This window comes from Psittacula echo (assembly GCF_963264785.1).
Source record: "Psittacula echo genome assembly, chromosome: 26".
NCBI lineage: Eukaryota > Metazoa > Chordata > Aves > Psittaciformes > Psittacidae > Psittacula > Psittacula echo.
In genome coordinates this window covers 1,736,951-1,760,442 of record NC_137761.1, presented here as the reverse complement: position 1 = coordinate 1,760,442, position 23,492 = coordinate 1,736,951, and the positions used below count along the sequence as shown (strand labels likewise).

At 64.8% G+C, this 23,492-nt stretch overlaps 2 protein-coding genes across 4 annotated transcripts; both read right to left on the bottom strand.

The window, feature by feature from the left end:
• Window positions 1–320: 320 nt before the first annotated feature.
• PEA15 (proliferation and apoptosis adaptor protein 15) lies at window positions 321–4,304 on the bottom strand. Of its 2 annotated transcripts, XM_080635221.1 has the most exons (4): window positions 4,257–4,304; window positions 2,555–2,728; window positions 1,568–1,723; window positions 321–687 (listed from the first exon to the last, which is right to left on the bottom strand). In XM_080635221.1, the coding sequence occupies exons 2-4, from the start codon at window positions 2,724–2,726 to the stop codon at window positions 623–625; spliced, it is 393 nt and encodes a 130-aa protein (XP_080491347.1). In that variant the 5' UTR covers window positions 2,727–2,728; window positions 4,257–4,304; the 3' UTR covers window positions 321–622. The 2 variants fall into 2 exon arrangements, with proteins under 2 accessions (XP_080491347.1, XP_080491346.1); XM_080635220.1 differs by lacking the exon at window positions 4,257–4,304 and having other exon boundaries at window positions 2,555–3,097.
• Window positions 4,305–6,220: 1,916 nt separating this feature from the next.
• Window positions 6,221–22,841, bottom strand: LOC308230202 (sodium/potassium-transporting ATPase subunit alpha-2; the record flags this gene model as incomplete). 2 transcript variants are annotated; one of them, XM_080634790.1, is made up of 23 exons in its annotated part: window positions 6,221–6,249; window positions 6,607–6,698; window positions 6,792–6,893; window positions 6,982–7,112; window positions 10,633–10,778; window positions 11,764–11,887; window positions 11,967–12,121; window positions 12,216–12,384; window positions 13,436–13,586; window positions 13,663–13,799; window positions 13,885–14,060; window positions 14,428–14,617; window positions 14,709–14,843; window positions 14,934–15,043; window positions 16,429–16,627; window positions 17,501–17,769; window positions 17,860–17,977; window positions 18,060–18,194; window positions 18,281–18,394; window positions 19,417–19,620; window positions 20,815–20,874; window positions 20,951–21,055; window positions 22,830–22,841. In XM_080634790.1, the coding sequence occupies 23 exons, from the start codon at window positions 22,839–22,841 to the stop codon at window positions 6,221–6,223; spliced, it is 3,063 nt and encodes a 1,020-aa protein (XP_080490916.1). The 2 variants fall into 2 exon arrangements, with proteins under 2 accessions (XP_080490916.1, XP_080490915.1); XM_080634789.1 differs by lacking the exon at window positions 22,830–22,841 and adding an exon at window positions 21,151–21,204.
• Between the last annotated feature and the right edge of the window lie 651 nt (window positions 22,842–23,492).

The window sequence follows — 23,492 nt, the reverse complement described above, 5'->3', positions numbered from 1 at the left end:
TCTGCAGTGCCCCCCCCGCGCTGCCCCCCCCGGGTTAGTAGCTAGAGCTGACCCCGACCCCCCCAACACACACACACACACACACACACACACTTGGGGGGGGGGGCTGCACCCTGTGCCCCCCCCCCTCCTCCCAGCATGGCAGTGGGGGGGCTCCTTCCGCCCCCCTCCCCATTTCAATGTCAGTCTATCTGGGGCCCCCCCCCCAAAGTGGGGGTTTGGGGGTGTCCCCCCCACCCATCACCTGCACTCTGCCCCCCCCCATCACCTCCTGCTCCATTCGCCTTCGGGGGGGTCAATGGGGACCCCCCCCTCCAAACCTGCTCCTCGCCTCCCTCCCGACCTGCCCCATCCTTCATCCCTGTGTGTGCCCCCCCCCAGAGACATGGGGGGGGCCCGGTGCTGTCACCCCCCCCCCAGGCTCCTCAGCTATGGGGGGGGGGGGTTGGGGGTCCCCTGGGAATAGCAAAGCGCCCCCCCCCCCCCCCACACACACACGGCCCCCCCGGGGGGGGTGTTAAGACTTGGTTAGTGACAGTGGTGACCCCCCCGGGCCGGAGGGTGGCGGGGGGGGCACGGGGGGGGCACAGCCTCCATCCAGCTCCTCCTCCTGCCCCCCCCCTCAGGCTTTCTTGGGGGGGGGCGCCAGTTTGATGATCTCCTCCTCCGATGGCTGCCGGATGATGTCTGCGGGGGGGGGGGGGTGTCAGTGGGGAGCCCCCCCCTCCATTGGCACCATAGGGGGGGGTCCCTGTCCCTATGGGGGCTCCTTATGTCCGGGTTGGGGGGTTCCTGTCCCCATGGATGTCCCTGTCCCCATGGATGCCCCCGTCCCCATGGATGTCCCTATCCCCATGGATGCCCCTATCCCCATGGATGTCCCTGTCCCCATGGGATGCCCCTGTCCCCATGGATGCCCCTATCCCCATGGATGCCCCTATCCCCATGGATGTCCCTGTCCCCATGGATGCCCCTGTCCCCATGGGATGCCCCTGTCCCCATGGATGCCCCTATCCCCATGGATGCCCCTATCCCCATGGATGTCCCTGTCCCCATGGGATGCCCCTGTCCCCATGGATGCCCCTATCCCCATGGATGCCCCTATCCCCATGGGATGCCCCTGTCCCCATGGATGCCCCTATCCCCATGGATGTCCCTGTCCCCATGGATGCCCCTGTCCCCATGGATGCCCCTGTCCCCATGGATGTCCCTATCCCCATGGATGTCCCTGTCCCCATGGATGTCCCTGTCCCCATGGGATGTCCCTGTCCCCATGGATGCCCCTATCCCCATGGATGCCCCTGTCCCCATGGATGCCCCTATCCCCATGGATGCCCCTGTCCCCATGGATGCCCCTGTCCCCATGGGATGTCCCTGTCCCCATGGATGCCCCTGTCCCCATGGATGCCCCTGTCCCCATGGATGCCCCTATCCCCATGGATGCCCCTGTCCCCATGGATGCCCCTGTCCCCATGGATGCCCCTATCCCCATGGATGCCCCTGTCCCCATGGATGCCCCTGTCCCCATGGATGTCCCTGTCCCCATGGGATGTCCCCGTCCCCTCACCCTTGTACTTCTTGGCGCTGGGGATGCGCGTGAGCTTCGTGTCCACCTCGTCCTCCTCCGAGATCTTGAGCACGTGGGTCCGGTACCGCACGACCGTGGTGAGCAGGTCCGGGCGGCGCGAGATCTCGAAGATGTGCTCCACGTAGGAGAGCGTGTCTGGGGGAGCGGGACCGCGTCACGGGGCCACCGTGGGGCAGGGCCACAGGGCTGGCACTTGGGCAGGGACTGGAACCAGGAGAGGGGACGGGGACCCAGACAGGGAAGAGCGGGGGGACCAAGATGGGGATGGGGACAGGGATGGGGACCTGAACAGGGAAGAGTGGGGGGACCAAGATGGGGATGGGGACAGGGATGGGGACCTGAACAGGGAAGAGTGGGGGGACCAAGATGGGGATAGGGACAGGGATGGGGACCTGAACAGGGAAGAGCGGGGGGACCAAGATGGGGATGGGGACAGGGATGGGGACCTGAACAGGGAAGAGCGGGGGGACCAAGATGGGGATAGGGACAGGGATGGGGACCTGAACAGGGAAGAGTGGGGGGACCAAGATGGGGATGGGACTGGATGCCAGGGCCAGGGGATGAGAGACAGGGAGCAAGCCAGGGAAAAGGGATGGGATCGGGAAAGGAGATGGGACCAGGAAGGGAGATGGGACCAGGATGAGGATGGGACTGGATTCCAGGGCCAGGGGATGAGAGATGGCGACCAGGCCAGGGAAAAGGGATGGGACCGGGAAAGGAGATGGGACCAGGATGGGGATGGGGAGAGGAGACAGAGCAGGACGAGGGCAATGGCCAGTGACTGGGAGAGGGGATGTGAGTGGGATGGAGAATGGGGATGGGACCCCAGGGAGCAGGGGCAGAACCGGGAGAGGGATGGGGACCCAGGACAGGGATCAAGGCACCAGGATGGGGACTGGGATGCAGGTAGCGGCCGGGGCTGTGGAGCAAGGGAGGGATGAGGCTGAGGACGGGGCCGGGTCCCACCTGGTCCGAGCTTGCCGTGCTTCTCCAGGAAGCTGAACCAGTGGTGGCTGGTGGCGATGGCCTCGCTCTCCCCGCTCGGGATGTCCTCCTTGCAGGCGGACTTGAGCTGCTCCAGGTCCTCGGCCGTGATGTTCTGGGCCAGTTCCTCCAGGAGGCTGCGGTACTCGGCCATGGCTGCGCCCACCAGCGTCACGAGCTGCCCGGCCTCAGCCCACACACGTGTGTGTGTGTGTGTGCGTGTCACCCCCAACACACGTGCGTGTGTTCCCACATGTGTGTGTGCCCAACACGTGTGTGTCACCCCCCAACACGCTTCCACGCTCCACTGCCCCATGTGATGGTCATGGGATGTGACAGGAATGGGGGGGACCCTTCCTGGCCTCACCCCCCCCCATCGGGTCTGAACCCCCCCCCCCAGCACCCAGGGTCCATGGGGGGGGTGTGTGTATAAGGGGGAGGGTCACCCCCATCTCCTGTTGCTCCTCGGTCACCATGGCAACCGCTGCCACCCACCCTAGGGATGCGGTTGCCGTGGCGATCGCAGCATCCCGCTGCCCCATAGTGACACCCCTGGGTGCTATGGGGGGGGTGTGTGTGTGTTTGTATGGTGGGGAGGGGGCACCCCACGAGGGACACACATGGAAATGGGGGGGGGGGGGAACAGAGGACACATGGACACATGGACACACAGACACAGACACGTGCACGCATGCGCACCCCCCCCCCAATAAACACCCCCCCTGCACCCGCACGTGCGCACACGCGTGCACCACGCTCACACTCACACTCACGTGTGACCCCCCCCCCCGTGTCCCCCCCCCCCTCCCCGAGCGTGTCCGGCCCCTTTAAGGCCGCCGATGACTCAGCCCTTGGCCCGGACGTTGGGTCCTTCCGGGAGGGGGGGGGACAGAGGTGGGGGGGGATTGGGATGGGGGATGGGCCCCCCCCCCCGCCCCCCGCCGTGGCCGCGTGCCCGTTCCCAGGCTCCAAGGGGGGGGGATGGGGGATGCCCACCCCCCCCCCCATTCACTCTTCCCATGCAAATGGACTCATGAATATTCATCGAGGGGCGGGGCCTCGCGGGGCCCTTTCATAGGGAAGGGTGGGGGGGCGATCAATCCCCCCCGTGTTGTGGTGGAGATAACAGGGCGCGATTAATCCCCCCCCCCCACATCCCCCCCTATGGGGACAAGGGGCCTTTGTGCGGCCCCCGCGACACCGAGTCCCGGCCCCACGGAAGGGACTCGACCACACACACACGACCCCCCCCCCCCGTCCCCTCCCAGCAGCATCCCACATCTGGAGCACATCTGGGCCCCCCCCGCCTCAGTTTCACCCCGCGGGTCGCAGTGGGGGGGGTCCCCCCGTGTCATGCGTGGCCCGGGTGGGGACCGGCACTGGGTGGCACCGGGTGGAGCGCGGCCCCCCCCCCGCGCTGCGGGTCACGGGTTCGAGTCCCGGCGCGGCGGGAAAAGGGAAGTGGGAGGCGGGGGAATCACGGGGGGGGGGGGCGGCTTTAACGGGGGGGGGGTGCGGTGTGTTAGTACCGGAGTGGGGTTAACACCGCGGGACCGCGATCGGGACCGCGACCGGATGGAGGCGGCGGCCGCGGTCTCCATCTCCATCCGGCCCCGGTTCCGCTCCCGGTGCCCGCTCCCGGTGCCCGGCGGGACCCCCCCGTCCCCCCCCTCCATGCACTCACCGGCCGGTGGTGGCGGTGCCGGTGCCGTTGGAGCCGCTCGGGCGCTCTCGCTGCTGCCGCTCTGAGCAGCGGGGCGGGGCTTAACGGGGTGGGGCCCTGGCGGTGAGCGGGGCTTAACGGGGCGTGGCCAAGGGGGCGGGGCTTGGGAGGGGGGGACGGGACCGGGCGAGCCCTTGCACGGGGATCGCTCACGAGGGGGCTCCTATGGGGGCTCTTGCACGGGGGCTCTGGCCTGGGCCTGGGGGGTCCCCGGTGCCCCCCAAATCCGCCCCCAGGGGACACATTGGGGATGTCAATGGCACCCACAGGGACGGGGCCACCGGAGCCGTCCTCATCCTCACGCCCTCACCCCGGTGGCAAACGTGGGTTTGAGCTTGTGCACCCCCAAAGCAGCCCCCCCCCCGGCCCCCCCCCCCCCCGGGCTCTGTGAGGGAGCTCAGATGGGGCTGAAGGGGGGGGAGTGGGGAGGGTCCCCCCTCCTCCAGCGGGATTGAGGCCGCGGGGGGGTTGATCCGGTGGGATTAAGGCTGCGGGAACATCCCGGCAGCGCCGGAGCCTCCCCCCGGCCCCCCCGCGGCTGAGCCCGCGCCAGCTCCTGACACCCCCGGGGGGGTTCAGGGGGTCCCCCCCATCCCTCCGGGAATCCCCATCCAGGGGCTGCGGCTGCCCTGGACAGCATCTCCCCATGGCAACGACCTCCCCATGGCAACGACCTCCCCATGGCAACGACCACCCCATGGCAACGACCACCCCATGGCAACGACCTCCCCATGGCAACGATTTCCCCATGGCAACGACCTCCCCATGGCAACGACTTCCCCATGGCAACAACCTCCCCATGGCAACGACCTCCCTATGGCAACCTGTCGCCATGGCAACGACTTCCCCATGGCAACGACCTCCCCATGGCAACGACCACCCCATGGCAACGACCTCCCCATGGCAACGACCACCCCATGGCAACGACCTCCCCATGGCAACGATTTCCCCATGGCAACGACCTCCCCATGGCAACGACTTCCCCATGGCAACAACCTCCCCATGGCAACGACCTCCCTATGGCAACCTGTCGCCATGGCAACGACTTCCCCATGGCAACCTGTCCCCATGGCAACCATCTCCCATGGCAACGACCTCCCCATGGCAACGTGTCCCCATGGCAACGACCTCCCCATGGCAACCTGTCCCCATGGCAACGTGTCCCCATGGCAACGACCTCCCCATGGCAACGACCTCCCCGTGGCAACAACCTCCCCATGGCAACAACCTCCCCATGGCAACCATCTCCCATGGGAACGATCCCCCCATGGCAACCATCTCCCATTGCAACCTGTCCCCATGGCAACGAGTTCCCCATAGCAACGACCTCCCCATGGCAACAACCTCCCCATGGCAACCATCTCTCATGGGAACGACCCCCCCATGGCAACTGCCTCTCCATGGCAGCCATCTCCCATGGCAACGACCATGCCATGGCAACTTGTCCCCATAGCAACGACCCCCCCATGGCAACCACCTCCCCAGTGCCATTCAGGTGCTGTCACCCATCCCACCAGTGTCCCCCCATCCCCACCAGTGTCCCCACCACGGGATGGACACACGGACACGTGGATGAGGATGGACACCCCCCCCCCCAGCCCCGGGGTGCCCCTCAGGGGGTGCTGGGGACCCCCATACTCAGAGATGGGGGGGCCCATGGGGGGACATGGGAGGGCATCAGGTAACAAGTGGGGGTCATGGGCTATTGGGGACACGGAGGAAGGGGGGGGTCAGCCGGGCTCCATCCCCCCTGTTTCCCCCAATCCCCCCCCAGCACAGACGAGGGCTCGAGGGGGTTAAGCTCTTTTATTGCTCTGAATTGGGGGGGGGGCTCTGGATGCCCCATGGGGGGGAGCAGAGGGTGCCCCCCCCCCCCCGGGTTAGTTTGGGGGTGCACAAGGGGTGATGGGGGGGGCCACAGCCTCTTAGTAGTAGGTCTCTTTCTCCACCCAGCCTGCAATGGGGAGGGCGTCAGGGGGTGCTCCCACCTTTGGGTGCCCCCCACCCCTCCAGGCTCTCCCCTTCTCCTATGGGGCTCCCCACTTCCCTGCACCCTCCTTCACCCCCCAACCCCTTTGTGTGCTCCCCACGATTATAGGGTGCCCCCCAACCCTCTGTGGGTCCCCTAAGGCCTCCCCAACCCCGAGGGTGCTTTGGGGGGGCCTGTGCCAGTGTTGGGGTGCATTGAGCACTTGGGGGGGGGGTTCTAAAGGGGGGATTTTGGCGGATGGATCCCCAAATGGGGGGGGACTGAGCTCCAACAGGGGTCCATGGGTGGGGGGTTTGGGGCCCATGGGGGGTCCCCACTCACCGCCCGGGTAGCGGCGCAGGATGAGCTTCCGCACTTCATCATAGGCGAAGATGAGGAGGCTGTAGGGGAAGGCGCAGAACCACCAAGTGACCCTGAATGGGACAAAGGGGGGGGGGGGGGGTTACAAGGGGTGAGCGGGTGATGGGGGGCACCCATGGGTGCGGGTCCCCCTGTTGCCGGCTCACTTGAGGGGGTACATGCGCAGGGCCACCCCCATGCCGGGGCAATAGGACAGGAACGCGGCCAGCGCCGTCTCCTCCAGCAGCCCGAAGATGAGGATCTTGTTCCTGGGGGTGCAGAGAGCAGCGGGTGGGTGCGGGGGCACCCATGGGTGCTGCTGGATGGGGGGGGTGTTGGGGGGGGGGGGGCACCCACTTCATGCCCTGCTGGAAGACGGAGTTGCGGCGGGTCTTGCAGATGATGAGGTCGGCCCATTGCACCACGACGATGCTGGCGAAGAAGGCGGTGTGGCACGTGAACTCCACCACCTTGCGCTGCTCGTACGTCTGCGGGCACGGGAGATGGGATACGGGGCGTGGGATGCGGGCAGGGGAACATGGATATGGGATAGGGGATACGGGACATGGGTATGGGATAGGGGATACGGGACATGGGTATGGGATAGGGGATACGGGACATGGATATGGGATAGGGGATACGGGACATGGATATGGGATAGGGGATACGGGACACGGATATGGGATAGGGGATATGGGACATGGATATGGGATAGGGGATACGGGACATGGATATGGGATAGGGGATATGGGACATGGATATGGGATAGGGGATACGGGACATGGATATGGGATAGGGGATACGGGACATGGATATGGGATAGGGGATACGGGACATGGATATGGGATAGGGGATATGGGACATGGATATGGGATAGGGGATACGGGACATGGATATGGGATAGGGGATATGGGACATGGATATGGGATAGGGGATACGGGACATGGGTATGGGATAGGGGATACGGGACATGGATATGGGATAGAGGATATGGGACATGGATATGGGATAGGGGATATGGGACATGGGTATGGGATAGGGGATACGGGACATGGATATGGGATAGGGGATATGGGACATGGATATGGGATAGGGGATACGGGACATGGATATGGGATAGGGGATACGGGACATGGATATGGGATAGGGGATATGGGACATGGATATGGGATAGGGGATACAGGACATGGATATGGGATAGGGGATATGGGACATGGATATGGGATAGGGGATATGGGACATGGATATGGGATAGGGGATACGGGACATGCGACATGGGATGCAGTCATGGGATAGGGGAACATGGATATGGGATATGGGATACAGGACATGGACATGGGACATGGGACACAGGACATGGGACATGGGATGCAATCATGAGCTAGGGGAACATGGATATGGGATATGGGATACAGGACATGGACATGGGACATGGGATACGGAACATGGGATGCAGTCATGGGATATGGGAACATGGATATGGGATATGGGATACGGGACATGGACACAGGACATGGGATGCAGTTGTGGGATATGGGAACATGGATACAGGATATGGACACGGACATGGGACCCAGTCATGGGGACATGGACATGTACATGGACACATGGGACATAGGACATGGACATGGGGACATGGGACATAGGACATGGGGACATGGGACATGGGACACAGTCATGGGACACAGGACACAGATATGGACATGGACACGGACACGGGACACAGTCATGGGATATGGGGATATGGGATATGGGATATGGACATGGACCATGGTATACGGGACACGGACACAGGACATGGGACACAGTCAGGGGATACAGGAACATGGACATGGGATATGGACATGAGGACATGGGACATGGACACGGGATACAGGACACAGACAGGGACATGGGCATGGGGAGAAGGACACACATAGACATGGACATGGACACATGGACACGGGACACAGACGCATGGATACGGGACACGGACACATGGATATGGGACACGGATACATGGATACGGGACATGGACACATGGATATGGGACATGGACACATGGATATGGGACACGGATACATGGATACGGGACATGGACACATGGATATGGGACATGGACACATGGATATGGGACACGGATACATGGACACGGGACATGGACACATGGATATGGGACACAGTCAGAGCACCAGGTGCACACCACAGGCTGCACAGCAGAGCACACCCGGGCAGCCACGGGCAAGGGGCTGGGGCATGAGGAAGGGTGCAAGAGGATGTGGAACACGCGTGTGCACCCGTGCGTGTGTGACGTGTATGTGTGTGACACGTGTATGTGTGTGTGTGTGCCCCGGGTGTGTGTGTGTGCCCCGTGTGTGTGTGTGTGTGTGTGCCCCGTGTGTGTGTGTGCCCCGTGTGTGTGTGTGTGTGTGTGCCCCATGTGTGTGTGTGTGCCCCGTGTGTGTGTGTGTGTGCCCCGTGTGTGTGTGTGCCCCGTGTGTGTGTGTGTGTGCCCCGTGTGTGTGTGTGTGTGCCCCGTGTGTGTGTGTGTGTGTGCCCCGTGTGTGTGTGTGTGTGTGTGCCCCATGTGTGTGTGTGTGTGACACGTGTATGTGTGTGTGTGTGCCCCGTGTGTGTGTGTGTGTGCCCTGTGTGTGTGTGTGTGTGTGCCCCATGTGTGTGTGTGTGTGTGTGTGTGTGTGTGTGTGTGCCCCGTGTGTGTGTGTGTGTGCCCCATGTGTGTGTGTGTGTGCCCTGTGTGTGTGTGTGTGTGTGCCCCGTGTGTGTGTGTGTGTGTGCCCCGTGTGTGTGTGTGCCCCGTGTGTGTGTGTGTGTGTGCCCCATGTGTGTGTGTGCCCCGTGTGTGTGTGTGTGCCCCGTGTGTGTGTGTGCCCCATGTGTGTGTGTGTGTGTGCCCCATGTGTGTGTGTGTGCCCCATGTGTGTGTGTGTGTGCCCCGTGTGTGTGTGTGTGCCCCGTGTGTGTGTGTGTGCCCCATGTGTGTGTGTGCCCCGTGTGTGTGTGTGTGCCCCGTGTGTGTGTGTGCCCCATGTGTGTGTGTGTGTGTGCCCCGTGTGTGTGTGTGTGTGCCCCATGTGTGTGTGTGCGCCCCATGTGTGTGTGTGTGTGCCCCGTGTGTGTGTGTGTGCCCCGTGTGTGTGTGTGTGCCCCATGTGTGTGTGTGCCCCATGTGTGTGTGTGTGTGTGCCCCGTGTGTGTGTGTGTGTGTGCCCCGTGTGTGTGTGTGTGTGCCCCGTGTGTGTGTGCCCCGTGTGTGTGTGTGTGCCCCATGTGTGTGTGTGTGTGTGTCCCATGTGTGTGTGTGTGTGTGCCCCATGTGTGTGTGTGTGCCCCGTGTGTGTGTGTGTGCCCCATGTGTGTGTGTGCCCCATGTGTGTGTGTGTGCCCCGTGTGTGTGTGTGTGTGTGCCCCGTGTGTGTGTGTGTGTGTGCCCCGTGTGTGTGTGTGTGCCCCATGTGTGTGTGTGTGTGTGCCCCGTGTGTGTGTGTGTGTGTGTGTGCCCCGTGTGTGTGTGTGTGTGTGTGTGCCCCGTGTGTGTGTGTGTGTGTGCCCCGTGTGTGTGTGTGTGTGTGCCCCATGTGTGTGTGTGCCCCATGTGTGTGTGTGTGTGTGCCCCGTGTGTGTGTGTGTGTGTGTGCCCCGTGTGTGTGTGTGTGCCCCGTGTGTGTGTGTGTGTGCCCCGTGTGTGTGTGTGTGTGCCCCATGTGTGTGTGTGTGCCCCGTGTGTGTGTGTGTGTGCCCCGTGTGTGTGTGTGTGTGCCCCATGTGTGTGTGTGTGTGTGCCCCGTGTGTGTGTGTGTGCCCCATGTGTGTGTGTGTGTGTGCCCCATGTGTGTGTGTGTGCGCCCCATGTGTGTGTGTGTGTGCCCCGTGTGTGTGTGTGTGTGCCCCATGTGTGTGTGTGCGCCCCACGTGTGCACCCACGTGTTCACATGAACCCCCGGATGTGCCCCCCCCCGTGTGTTCCCCCCTTCGCCCAAGCCGCGGGGGGGTGCAAGGGCCACGCACCCACTCCTGCCCGTAGGAGTCCTCCAGGTCGTTGGTGGAGCGGTCGTCCCAGGCCAGGCGGATCCCCAGCAGCGTTCCCGGCAGGAAGCCGTTCTCCGCCAGGATCACGAAGTAGGTGAAGAACCCGCCCAGAGCCTGGATCATCCCTGCGGGAGCAGCGGCGTCAGGGAGCGCCGGCGCTGCCCTGGCAGTGGGCACTGGAACCCCGGCGTGAGGGATCAGCCCTTTGGGATCACTACTGGGTGCCCTGGTGTCACCAATGGGTGCTGCGGTGACACTCACCAGCGTGCCTGTAGTACCCATGGGTGCCCCTCATCGATCTGCCCACAGCACCCATGGGTGCCCCTCATCGATCTGCCCATAGCACCTATGGGTGCTCGTCACCAATCCACCTGCAGCACTCATAGCACCCATGGGTACCCCTCATCGATCTCCCCTCGCACCCATGGGTGCCCTCACCGATCTCCCCTCGCACCCATGGGTGCCCTCACCGACCTCCCCTCGCACCCACGGGTGCCCTCACCGACCTCCCCTCGCACCCATGGGTGCCCTCACCGACCTCCCCTCGCACCCATGGGTGCCCTCACCGACCTCCCCTCTCACTCACGGGTGCCCTCACCGATCTCCCCTCTCACCCACGGGTGCCCTCACCGACCTCCCCTCTCACCCATGGGTGCCCTCACCGATCTCCCCTCGCACCCATGGGTGCCCTCACCGATCTGCCCTCGCACCCATGGGTGCCCTCACCGATCTCCCCTTGCACCCATGGGTGCTCTCACCGATCTGCCCTCGCACCCACGGGTGCCCTCACCGATCTCCCCTCGCACCCACGGGTGCCCTCACCGACCTCCCCTCGCACCCATGGGTGCCCTCACCGACCTCCCCTCGCACCCATGGGTGCCCTCACCGACCTCCCCTCGCACCCATGGGTGCCCTCACCGATCTCCCCTCGCACCCACGGGTGCCCTCACCGATCTCCCCTCGCACCCATGGGTGCCCTCACCGATCTCCCCTCGCACCCATGGGTGCCCTCACCGATCTCCCCTCGCACCCACGGGTGCCCTCACCGACCTCCCCTCGCACCCATGGGTGCCCTCACCGACCTCCCCTCGCACCCATGGGTGCCCTCACCGATCTGCCCGTAGGCCATGCTGATGAGCCGCTCATTCACCAGCTTGTCCGTGCGCGGGTTCCGCGGCTGCCGTTTCATGATGTCGCTCTCGGCCGCCTCGTAGGCCAAGGAGATAGCGGGGACCTGGGGGGGGGACATCGGCACCCGGTCACCCCCCCCCCGCCCCTCGTCACCCCCCGTCCCCGCCGTGCCCCGGCCCCACCATGTCGGTGCCCAGGTCGATGCAGAGGATGGTGACGGTGCCCAGGGGCAGGGGGATGTTGGCGATGATGAAGAGCAGGAAGGGGGTGATCTCGGGGATGTTGCTGGTCAGGGTGTAGGCAATGGACTTCTTCAGGTTGTCAAAGATCAGGCGGCCTGAGGGCACGGGGATGGTCACCAACGGGGTCCCCCCCCACCCCGAACATCCCCCTTGATCCCATAGCGATGTCCCTATGGGTCCCGCGCGGACCTTCCTCCACGCCGGTGACGATGGAGGCGAAGTTGTCGTCGAGCAGGATCATGTCGGCCGCCTGCTTGGAGACGTCGGAGCCGGCGATGCCCATGGCGATGCCGATGTCGGCCTTCTTCAGCGCCGGGGAGTCGTTGACACCGTCCCCTGTCACCGCCACGATGGCGCCCTGGGGCACGGGCAGCAGGGTGAGGGGGGACCCCGTGCTGGGGGGCACATGGGGGCAGCATCCACATCGTGATGGAGCTCTGGGGACGGGGAGATCAGGCACTGCGGGGATGGGGCATGGGGACACAATGGGGCCACCGCAGGGACACCGTGGGGCATGGGGATGGTGGGAACCATGCGGCTGGGGATGCAGTGGGGATGGGGACACCATGGGGGGCACCACGGGGCATGGGGACAGCATGGGGATGGGGACAGCATGGGGGCACCATGGGCATGGGGACAGCATGGGGATGGGGACAGCATGGGGATGGGGACAGCATGGGGACAGCATGGGGATGGGGACAGCATGGGGACAGCATGGGGATGGAGACAGCATGGGGATGGGGACAGCATGGGGATGGGGACAGCATGGGGATGGGGACAGCATGGGGACAGCATGGGGATGGGGACAGCATGGGGGCACCATGGGGATGGGGACAGCATGGGGGCACCATAGGGATGGAGACAGCATGGGGGCACCATAGGGATGGAGACAGCATGGGCATGGGGACAGCATGGGGATGGAGACAGCATGGGGGCACCATAGGGATGGAGACAGCATGGGCATGGGGACACCATGGGGATGGGGACAGCATGGGGATGGGGACAGCATGGGGGCACCATAGGGATGGGGACAGCATGGGGGCACCATAGGGATGGAGACAGCATGAGGGCACCATAGGGATGGAGACAGCATGGGGATGGGGACAGCATGGGGACACCATGGGGATGGGGACACAGTGGGGGTGGGAACACCACGGGAACCACCACGGTGGGCATGGAAACACTGTGGGGCGTGGGGGCACTATGGGACACTACAGGGCATGGGGATGGTGAAACCATGGGGCATGGGGACATCACTGGGATGGGGCCATCATGGAGCAACGCAGGGTATAGGAACATCGTGGGACACAGGGATGGGGACCTCAGTGGATGCAGGATGGGGACCTCAGAGGGCACAGGATGGGGACCTCAGAGGGCACAGGATGGGGCCATGGGGGCCATGGGGGGACCTGTCTCTGGCAGCCCTCCACGATGATGAGTTTCTGCTGCGGGGACGTGCGGGCGAAGACGATCTCGGTGTGGTTCTTGAGGATCTCATCCAGCTGCTCCGAGCTCATGTCCTTCAGGTCGGAGCCGTGAACCACGCAGGCCTTGGCCTCCCTGCGGCACCGAGCATCAGCGGGGACCAGGGACCCCCGGTCCCCCCCCTGGCCCCCGCCGTGACCCCCCCACGCACCGGGGGTTGACCTGGCTGACGGGGATGTTGAGCCGCGCCGCGATGTCCTCCACGGTCTCGTTGCCCTCCGAGATGATGCCGACCCCTTTGGCGATGGCCTTGGCCGTGATGGGGTGGTCCCCGGTCACCATGATCACCTATGGGGGGCACAGGGAAGGATGAGCCCCGGCTGGCGGGGGGAGTGACCCCACGAGGGGTGCACGGGGGGGGTCTGGGTCCCACCTTGATGCCGGCGCTGCGGCATTTGCCGACGGCGTCGGGGACGGCGGCGCGGGGGGGGTCGATCATGGACATGAGCCCCACGAAGCAGAGGTTGTCGGTGGGGAAGTTCACGTCGTCCGCGTCGAAGCGGAACCCACGCGGGAACTTGTCCGGGGGCAGGTAGAGGTGGCAGAACCCTGCGGGGTGGCGAACACAAGGGCACCCAATGGCACCCGGTGACACTCAATGGTACCCAATGGCACCTGGTGACACTCAATGGTACCCAATGGCACCCGGTGACACTCAATGGTACCCAGTGGCACCCTCTTCTCATCCTCACCACAACCCATCCCCTATGTGCCCCATGTCCCCAGGTTCTGCTACCTCCCAGCATGGCCTCGTGCCCTCGTCATCCCCAGGTCCTTCACATCCCCCTGCACCACATCCCAGCACCCTCACGTCCTCCATGTCCCCATGCCCTTACGTCCTCCACACCCACACCCTCTTCCCCCTGTTGCCGCTGCGTTCTCCTTGCCCCCCATTCCCCGTGTCCCCGCCGCTCACCCAGCACGCGCTCCCCGAGCCCCCCCAGCTCCAGGTAGGCATTCTGGAACGCTTCCCGCATCTCCTGGTCCAGCGGCACCTCCTGGCCCTGCAGCAGGATGCGGGAGCACCGGTCCAGGATGCGCTCGGGGGCTCCCTTCATCACCAGCAGGTAGCCCTGGGGGTCCTCCTCCCGCTCGTGGATGGAGAGCTATGGGATATAGGGATACGGCATCGGCGCTGCCACCGCGTACCAAAACCACCCTGCCCCGGTGCCACCGCAGCCACCCCCCCCCCCAGACCTGGTACTTGTTGGTGGAGTTGAAGGGGATCTCGGTGACCTTGGGGTTCCTGTCCCGCATCTTCTTGACGGAGCCGCAGGACAATTGGATGCACTTGAGCAGCGCCGACTCCGAGGCATCCCCCGCCGTGTCCCGCTGTGTGGGGCACAGACACCCATGGGGACCCCCGTAGGGCTGGGGGGGGTGGCATTGGGATATGGGGGGGGGCACCCACAGAGCAGCCACCTTGGAGATGGAGATGTTCTCCTGGCCTGGCTTGAAGACGGCGCGGTTGCAGAGCCCCGCGATGCGCGCCAGGGCCGCCCAGGTCGGGGAGCGCTTGTCGAAGGTGGCACCTGGGGGACCCATCAGCACCAAGGGGACCCCAAGGGCTCCGGGGGCACCCCCAGAGCTCCACGGGGTGCTCATGGGGGGTGTTCATGGGGTTGGGTGTTTGGGGTCGGGTGTTTGGGATCAGGGTGTTTGGGGTCGGGTGTTTGGGGTCAGGGTGTTTGGGATCAGGGTGTTTGGGGTTGGGTGTTTAGGGTTGGGTGTTTGGGATCAGGGTGTTTGGGATCAGGGTGTTTGGGGTCAGGGTGTTTGGGGTTGGGTGTTTGGGGTTGGGTGTTTGGGATCAGGGTGTTTGGGGTCGGGTGTTTGGGGTCAGGGTGTTTGGGGTTGGGTGTTTGGGGTTGGGTGTTTGGGGTCAGGGTGTTTGGGATCAGGGTGTTTGGGATCAGGGTGTTTGGGGTTGGGTGTTTGGGGTTGGGTGTTTGGGGTCAGGGTGTTTGGGGTTGGGTGTTTGGGGTTGGGTGTTTGGGGTCAGGGTGTTTGGGGTTGGGTGTTTGGGGTTGGGTGTTTGGGGTCAGGGTGTTTGGGGTTGGGTGTTTGGGGTCAGGGTGTTTGGGGTCAGGGTGTTTGGGGTTGGGTGTTTGGGGTCAGGGTGTTTGGGGTTGGGTGTTTGGGGTCAGGGTGTTTGGGGTCAGGGTGTTTGGGGTTGGGTGTTTGGGGTCAGGGTGTTTGGGGTCAGGGTGTTTGGGGTTGGGTGTTTGGGGTTGGGTGTTTGGGGTTGGGTGTTTGGGGTCAGGGTGTTTGGGGTTGGGTGTTTGTGGTTGGGTGTTTGTGGCTGGGTGTTGGGGTCAGGGTGTTTGGGGTTGAGGTGTTTGGGGTCAGGGTGTTGGGTCAGGGTGTTTGGGGTTGAGGTGTTTGTGGGTGTTGGGATCAGGGTGTTTGGGGTTGAGGTGTTTGGGGTTGGGTGTTGGGGTCAGGGTGTTTGGGGTTGGGTGTTTGGGGTCAGGGTGTTTGGGGTCAGGGTGTTTGGGGTTGGGTGTTTGGGATCAGGGTGTTTGGGGTTGGGTGTTTGGGGTTGGGTGTTTGGGGTCAGGGTGTTTGGGGTTGGGTGTTTGGGATCAGGGTGTTTGTGGTTGGGTGTTTGGGATCAGGGTGTTTGGGGTTGGGTGTTTGGGATCAGGGTGTTTGGGGTTGGGTGTTTGGGGTCAGGGTGTTTGGGGTTGGGTGTTTGGGGTCAGGGTGTTTGGGGTTGGGTGTTTGGGGTTGGGTGTTTGGGATCAGGGTGTTTGGGGTTGGGTGTTTGGGGTTGGGTGTTTGGGGTCAGGGTGTTTGGGGTTGGGTGTTTGGGGTTGGGTGTTGGGGTCAGGGTGTTTGGGGTCAGGGTGTTTGGGGTCAGGGTGTTTGGGGTTGGGTGTTTGTGGGTGTTGGGGTCAGGGTGCTGAGCACCCACCCGACTGGTCCTCGGTGGTGTCGGCCTCATGGATCTGGTTGTCGAACCACATGTGCGCCACGGTCATGCGGTTCTGGGTGAGGGTCCCGGTCTTGTCGGAGCAGATGGTGGATGTGGAGCCCAAGGTCTCCACCGCCTCCAGGTTCTTCACCAGGCAGTTCTTGCGCGCCATGCGCTTGGCCGTCAGCGTCAGGCACACCTGGGGGCACCCAGAGGGCTTGGGGGCACCCATAGGGTCAGGGGCACCCATAGAGCTTGGGGGCACCCATAGGGCTTGGGGGCACCCATAGGGCTCGGGGGCACCCATAGGGCTCAGAGGGCACCCATAGGGCTTGGGGGCACCCATAGGGCTCGGGGGCACCCATAGGGCTCAGAGGGCACCCATAGGGCTTGGGGGCACCCATAGGGCTCGGGGGCACCCATAGGGCTCAGAGGGCACCCATAGGGCTTGGGGGCACCCATAGGGCTCGGGGGCACCCATAGGGCTCAGAGGGCACCCATAGGGCTTGGGGGCACCCATAGGGCTCGGGGGCACCCATAGGGCTCAGAGGGCACCCATAGGGCTTGGGGGCACCCATAGGGCTTGGGGGCACCCATAGGGCTCGGGGGCACCCATAGGGCTTGGGGGCACCCATAGGGCTTGGGGGCACCCATAGGGCTCGGGAGCACCCATAGGGCTTGGGAGCACCCATAGGGCTTGGGGGCACCCGTAGTGCTTGGGAGCACCCATAGGGCTTGGGGGCACACATAGGGTTCAGGGGTCACCCATAGGGCTTGGGGGCACCCATAGGGCTTGGAGTGCACCAGGGATCATGGGTGGGTGCACCAGTAAAACCCATGCCCATTACCTCCCTCCCAGCAGAACCAGTGCCCCCCTGCCCCATAGGGCTTGGAGGGCACTTATGGGGCTTGGGCAGTGCCTATGGGTCCCAGCAAGCACCGGGCACCAGTTTGGTGCATCAGTAGAACCAGTGCCCACCACCTCCCTCCCAGTGAAACCAGTGCCCCCCCTGCACCGCCGCAGTCAAACCAATCCCTCCCAGTGCCACCACCCATCGCCAGGCTCCCATACGGTGACGGTGGCCAGCAGCCCCTCGGGCACGTTGGCCACGATGATGCCGATGAGGAAGATGACGGCCTCGAGCCAGGTGTAGCCCAGGATGAGGGAGAGGATGAAGAAGGAGACGCCGAGGAAGACGGCCACGCCGGTGATGAGGCGGATGAAGTGCTCGATCTCCATGGCGATGGGCGTCCTGCCCACCTCCAGCCCCGAGGCCAGCGACGCGATGCGCCCCATCACCGTGCGGTCCCCGGTGGAGATGACGATGCCGCGCGCGGTGCCTGCATGGAGGCACCACGGGGATGGAGGCGGCGGCCCCCGGCTATGGGGCAGGGACCCCCCCGGTGTGGGGCAGGGACCCCCGGCCCCACCTTCCACGCAGTTGGTGGAGAAGAAGCAGATGTTGCGGGTCTCCAGGGGGTTCTCATGGGTGAACTCGGGCGAGCGCGTCTGCGGCTCCGATTCACCCGTCAGCGAGGAGTTGTCCACCTGAGGCAGCAGATGTGGGTGCTGGGACCCCCCCACAGCCCACCCCATGTCCTGGGGACCCCCCCCGCCCCGCGTCACCCACCTTGCAGCCATGGGAGGAGATGATGCGCATGTCGGCCGGCACCCGGTCCCCCCCCTTCACCTCCACCAGGTCGCCCACCACCACGTTCTCAGCGTTGATCTGGATCTTCTCGCCCTCGCGGATCACCAGTGCTTGCTGATGGGGACACAGCGCCCTGAAGGACCCCTGCCCCACGCGGGACCCCCCCCACCGCACTGGGTGACCCCCCCCCCGGGGCCTACCTGGGGCACCATGTTCTTGAAGGAGTCCATGATCTTGGAGCTTTTGGCCTCTTGGTAGTAGGAGAAGCAGCCGGTGACGATGACAACGGCGGCCAGGACAACCCCCAGGTAGAGCTGGGACCCAGGGGTGCTGTGAGCCCCACTGTGCCCATGGCCCAGGGACCCCCGTGCCCCCCCCGAGGTGCTTGTGCCCCCCAAGTGTACCCATGCCCAAGGACACCCATGTCCCCTATGGTCCTTACCCCCCTCAAGGGTGCCCATGCTCAGTGGTACCCATGTCCCCTATGGTCCTTATCCCCTTCAAGGATGCCCATGCTCAGTGGTACCCATGTCCCCCTCCAAGGATGCCCGTACCCACTGATGCTGATGCCCCCCAAGTGTTCTTGTGCCCCCAAGTGTACCCATGCCCCCAAGTGTACCCGTGTCCCCAAGTGTACCCATGCCCAATGACATCCATGTCCCCAAGGGTCCTTATCCCCTTCAAGGATGCCCATGCCCAATGACACCCATGTCCCCAAGGGTCCTTATCCCCTTCAAGGATGCCCATGCTCAGTGGTATCCATGTCTCCCTCCAAGGATGCCCGTACCCACTGATGCTGATGCCCCCCAAGTGTTCCTGCACTCACTCAAGGGTGCCCATGCCCAATGACACCCATGTCCCCAAGGGTCCTTATCCCCTTCAAGGATGCCCATGCTCAGTGGTACCCATGTCCCCAAGGGTCCTTATCCCCTTCAAGGATGCCCATGCTCAGTGGTACCCATGTCCCCAAGGGTCCTTATCCCCTTCAAGGATGCCCATGCCCAATGACACCCATGTCCCCAAGGGTCCTTATCCCCTTCAAGGATGCCCATGCCCAATGACACCCATGTCCCCAAGGGTCCTTATCCCCTTCAAGGATGCCCATGCCCAATGACACCCATGTCCCCTATGGTCCTTATCCCCTTCAAGGATGCCCATGCTCAGTAGTACCCATGTCCCCCTCCAAGGATCCCCGTACCCACTGATGCTGATGCCCTCCAAGTGTTCCTGTGCCTGCTCAAGGGTGCCCATGCCCAGTGACACCCATGCCCCCCAGGGGTGCTGGTGCCCCCCAGTGTCCCTGTCCCCGGGGGTGCCGCTGTCCCCCGTGCCTCACGTTGTCATTGGAGGGCTCGTCCTCCATGGCGGCCTGGATGCCGTAGGCCAGGAAGCAGAGGATGGCGCCGATCCAGAGCAGGATGGAGAAGCCACCAAAGAGCTGGCGGCAGAACTTGACCCACTCGGGGGTGGTCGGGGGGGGGGTCAGCGCGTTGGGGCCGTCCTGAGCCAGGATCTCGGCCGCCCGCGCGTTGGTCAGGCCCTGCGGGATGGGGACAGGGTGACACCGGTGTCCCCAGGGGTGCTTGTCCCCCCCCCACCCCAGGGGGGCTTGTGTCCCCTGGGGACGTGTGGGGCTATGAGGATAGGACACAGGGTATGGCCAGGGTGACCCATGGGGACAGGGATGCAGGAGGGGACAGGGCTGGGTGTCACTGATGGGGACAGGAGGGGACACAGCTCAGTGTCACCCATAGGGATAGGGATGCAGGGTGCTAGGAGGTGACAGAGGACACGGTTATGTGTCACCCATGGGGACAGGGACATTGGGTGCCAGGAAGGGATGGATATCTGGGTGTCACTCATGGAGAAAGGAGGGGATCCAGCTCAGTGCCCGCCATGAGGACAGGAGGGACCCATCTCAATGCCACCCATGGGGACAGGAGGGACTCATCTCAGTGCCACCCATGGGGACAGGAGGGACCCATCTCAGTGCCACCCATGGGGACAGGAGGAACCCATCTCAATGCTACCCATGAGGACAGGAGGGACCCATCTCAGTGCCACCCATGAGGACAGGAGGGACCCATCTCAATGCTACCCATGAGGACAGGAGGGACCCATCTCAGTGCCACCCATGGGGACAGGAGGGACCCATCTCAGTGCTACCCATGAGGACAGGAGGGACCCATCTCAGTGCCACCCATGAGGACAGGAGGGACCCATCTCAGTGCCACCCATGAGGACAGGAGGGACCCATCTCAGTGCCACCCATGAGGACAGGAGGGACCCATCTCAATGCTACCCATGAGGACAGGAGGGACCCATCTCAGTGCCACCCATGAGGACAGGAGGGACCCATCTCAGTGCCACCCATGAGGACAGGAGGGACCCATCTCAGTGCCACCCATGAGGACAGGAGGGACCCATCTCAGTGCCACCCATGGGGACAGGAGGGACCCATCTCAGTGCCACCCATGAGGACAGGAGGGACCCATCTCAGTGCCACCCATGAGGACAGGAGGGACCCATCTCAGTGCCACCCATGAGGACAGGAGGAACCCATCTCAGTGCCACCCATGAGGACAGGAGGGACCCATCTCAGTGCCACCCATGAGGACAGGAGGAACCCATCTCAGTGCCACCCCCGGGGACAGGCCCGCCAGTCACCGCGTGCCACCACGGCCACGGCAGCGACGGGGCCCCTCTTGCCGCTTGCCCGCTGGGGCCATCTCACCCGGGACAGATCCACCTGGTACCTCCTGCCCAGCTCATCCAGGGACAGTTTGTGGTCATCCTGCGGGCAGGCAGCCCCGGTGTGAGCGCGGCGGCGGCAGCGCACAGCCCCCGCGCGGTGCCCGCTCCGCACTCACCATGTTCACCTCCTTCTTGAGCTCATCCAGCTCCTTCTCCTTCTGCTTCCTCTTCCCGCCGCCATTCTCGGACGTGGTGGCCGCGGGCGAGTACTCGCGGCCGCTCTGCGGGAGCGGGGTTGCCGGGGGGGGGAGCCGTGGGCTCGGGGCCGTAGCGGCGCTGGCACCGCCCCGGGCACGGCCCCCGCCGTGGGCATTACCATGGGCATGGATGTCACGGCCAACATGGGGGTCACGGTGGCCACGGGCATCATCGAGGGCGCACGGGGCGTCACCGTGGGCACGGGGGGGGCTGCAGGCACCGGTGGCAGCGTGGGCACGGGGGGGGGGGGCACCGCGGGGGGGGGATTTAGGGGGGGTAATGGGGGTTATGGGGGGGTTCATTGTGGTTATGGGGGTTCGCTGTGAGTAAGGGGAGAGCAATGGGGGTTATGGGGGGGTCCATTGGGGTTACGGGGGGGTCGCAGTGAGTAAGGGGGGGACCGGGGCTATGGGGGGGTCACTGTGAGCAAGGGGGGGACTGGGGCTATGGGGGGTCCATTGTGGTTGGGGGGGGTCACTGTGAGTAAGGGGGGGACTGGGGCTATGGGGGGTCCATTGTGGTTGGGGGGGGTCACTGTGAGTAAGGGGGGAGCAATGGGGTTATGGAGGGGTCCATTGTGGTTATGGGGGGGTCACTGTGAGCAAGGGGGGAGCAATGGGGTTATGGGGGGGTCCATTGTGGTTATGGAGGGGTCACTGTGAGCAAGGGGGGAGCAATGGGGTTATGGGGGGGTCCATTGTGGTTATGGGGGGGTCACTGTGAGCAAGGGGGGGACTGGGGCTATGGGGGGTCCATTGTGGTTATGGGGGGGTCACTGTGGTCACAGGGGGGTCACTGGGGCTATGGGGTTGCCATTGGGGTTGGGGGGGTCATTAGGATCATTGCGGGTCATTGGGGTTGTGAGGGGTCCCCTGGGGTTATGGGGGGGGGATCGCTGTGATCGGGGGGGCAGCACCGTGGTCACAGGGGGGTCATTGGGACTATGGGAGGATCATTGGGGTCATGGGGGTATCAGTGGGGCTATGGGGGGGTCACTGTGATAATGGGGGGGCACTGCGGTCATGGGGGGTCACTGAAGGCTGGGGGGATCACTGCGTTATGGGGGGATCCACTGTGATTATGGGGGTGTCACCGTGGTCACAGGGGGGTCATTGGGGACATGGGGAGGGGGTCCCAGGACCATGGGGGGGTTCACACCGGCCACGGGGGTGTCCCCATGGAGGGGGGGTCCCTGCAGGTGGGCTCAGGCAGCGCCCCCGCTCTGCTGGGGGGGTCCCGACCGGTCCCGGTGTCACCGGGGGGGGCGGGCGGGTGCCCCGGGGGGGGCCAATGCGGTCATGGAAAACAGCCCCGGTGCCAAGAACAGCTCCGGGTCGCGTTACCGCGGGGGGGGGGGAATCCGGACCCCCTCAATGGACACCGGAGACCCCCGGACCCCTCCACGTCCCATCGGGGACCCCGCCTGCACCAGGGGCCGCTTTGCACGAGTGGGGGGGGTCCCACTTGAAGGGGCACCCCGAGCCTTTGGGGGGGGGGCACACAGCCGGGACACCGGGGAACTCGGGGGGCGCGCATCCTTAAGGGACCCCCACTTTTAGCTGGGGGGTTTCGGAGGGGTCCGGGAGAGAACCGGTGCCCCCCCCGCGGCCGTTACCACGGTACCGGGAATCCACAACCGCGGGCACGGGGGGGGGGGGGACGGACGAACACGAGGGGGGGGGGCTTCGCTCCGTGCCTCAGTTTCCCTCCGTGGGGACACCCCAAACCCCCCCCCCGTTCCATCCCCGATGGGGGGGGCCGGTGGGGCAGGGGCGGGGGGGGGCAGCCCCTACTCACCCCTCTGCCCATGGCGCTGCCGTCGCTGCTCTCGGCCCGGGGCGCTCGGGGGGGCCCGCGGCGGAGGCGGCCGAGAAAAACCCTCCGGGGCCCCGCCCGGGCCGGCCCCCCCCCAACCCCCGCCCCCAGCACCCCCCCTCCCGGACACCGCCCCCCCCGCCTGCTCCGACCGGACCCGAACCCCCCCATCCCCACCGGACCCCCCCCACTCACCCCGGGCCCCCCCCCCGGACCCCTCTCCGGTTCCTCCATTATGGGGGGGCCCCTCTCGTGTCGTCCCCCCCCCGCTGTTCTGGGCCCCTCCCCGTCCCGTTCCCCCCCCCCTCCTCCGTGGGACCCGGGCGGGGGTTCCCGGCTGGGAACGTTGGTGTCCGGCCCCCCCCCGGGTTGGGGAAGCAGGGGGTGACCCCCATGGGGGGGCCGAGCCCCGGTTCTCCCGGTGTGACCCCCCACACACCCCCCCCCCCCCGCTGTCCCGGGAATGTGGGGATGCTAAAATTAGCCCGGGAAAGGGCAGAGCCAGGGCGGGGGGGGGGGAACGGGACGGGAACGGGGGGACGGGAACAGGGGTCTGAGAATGGGGGGAAATGGGACCGGGGGGGCTGAGAAAGGGGAGGGGCTGGGAATGGGGGTGGGAAAATGGGGGGTGGGAAAATGGGGGGC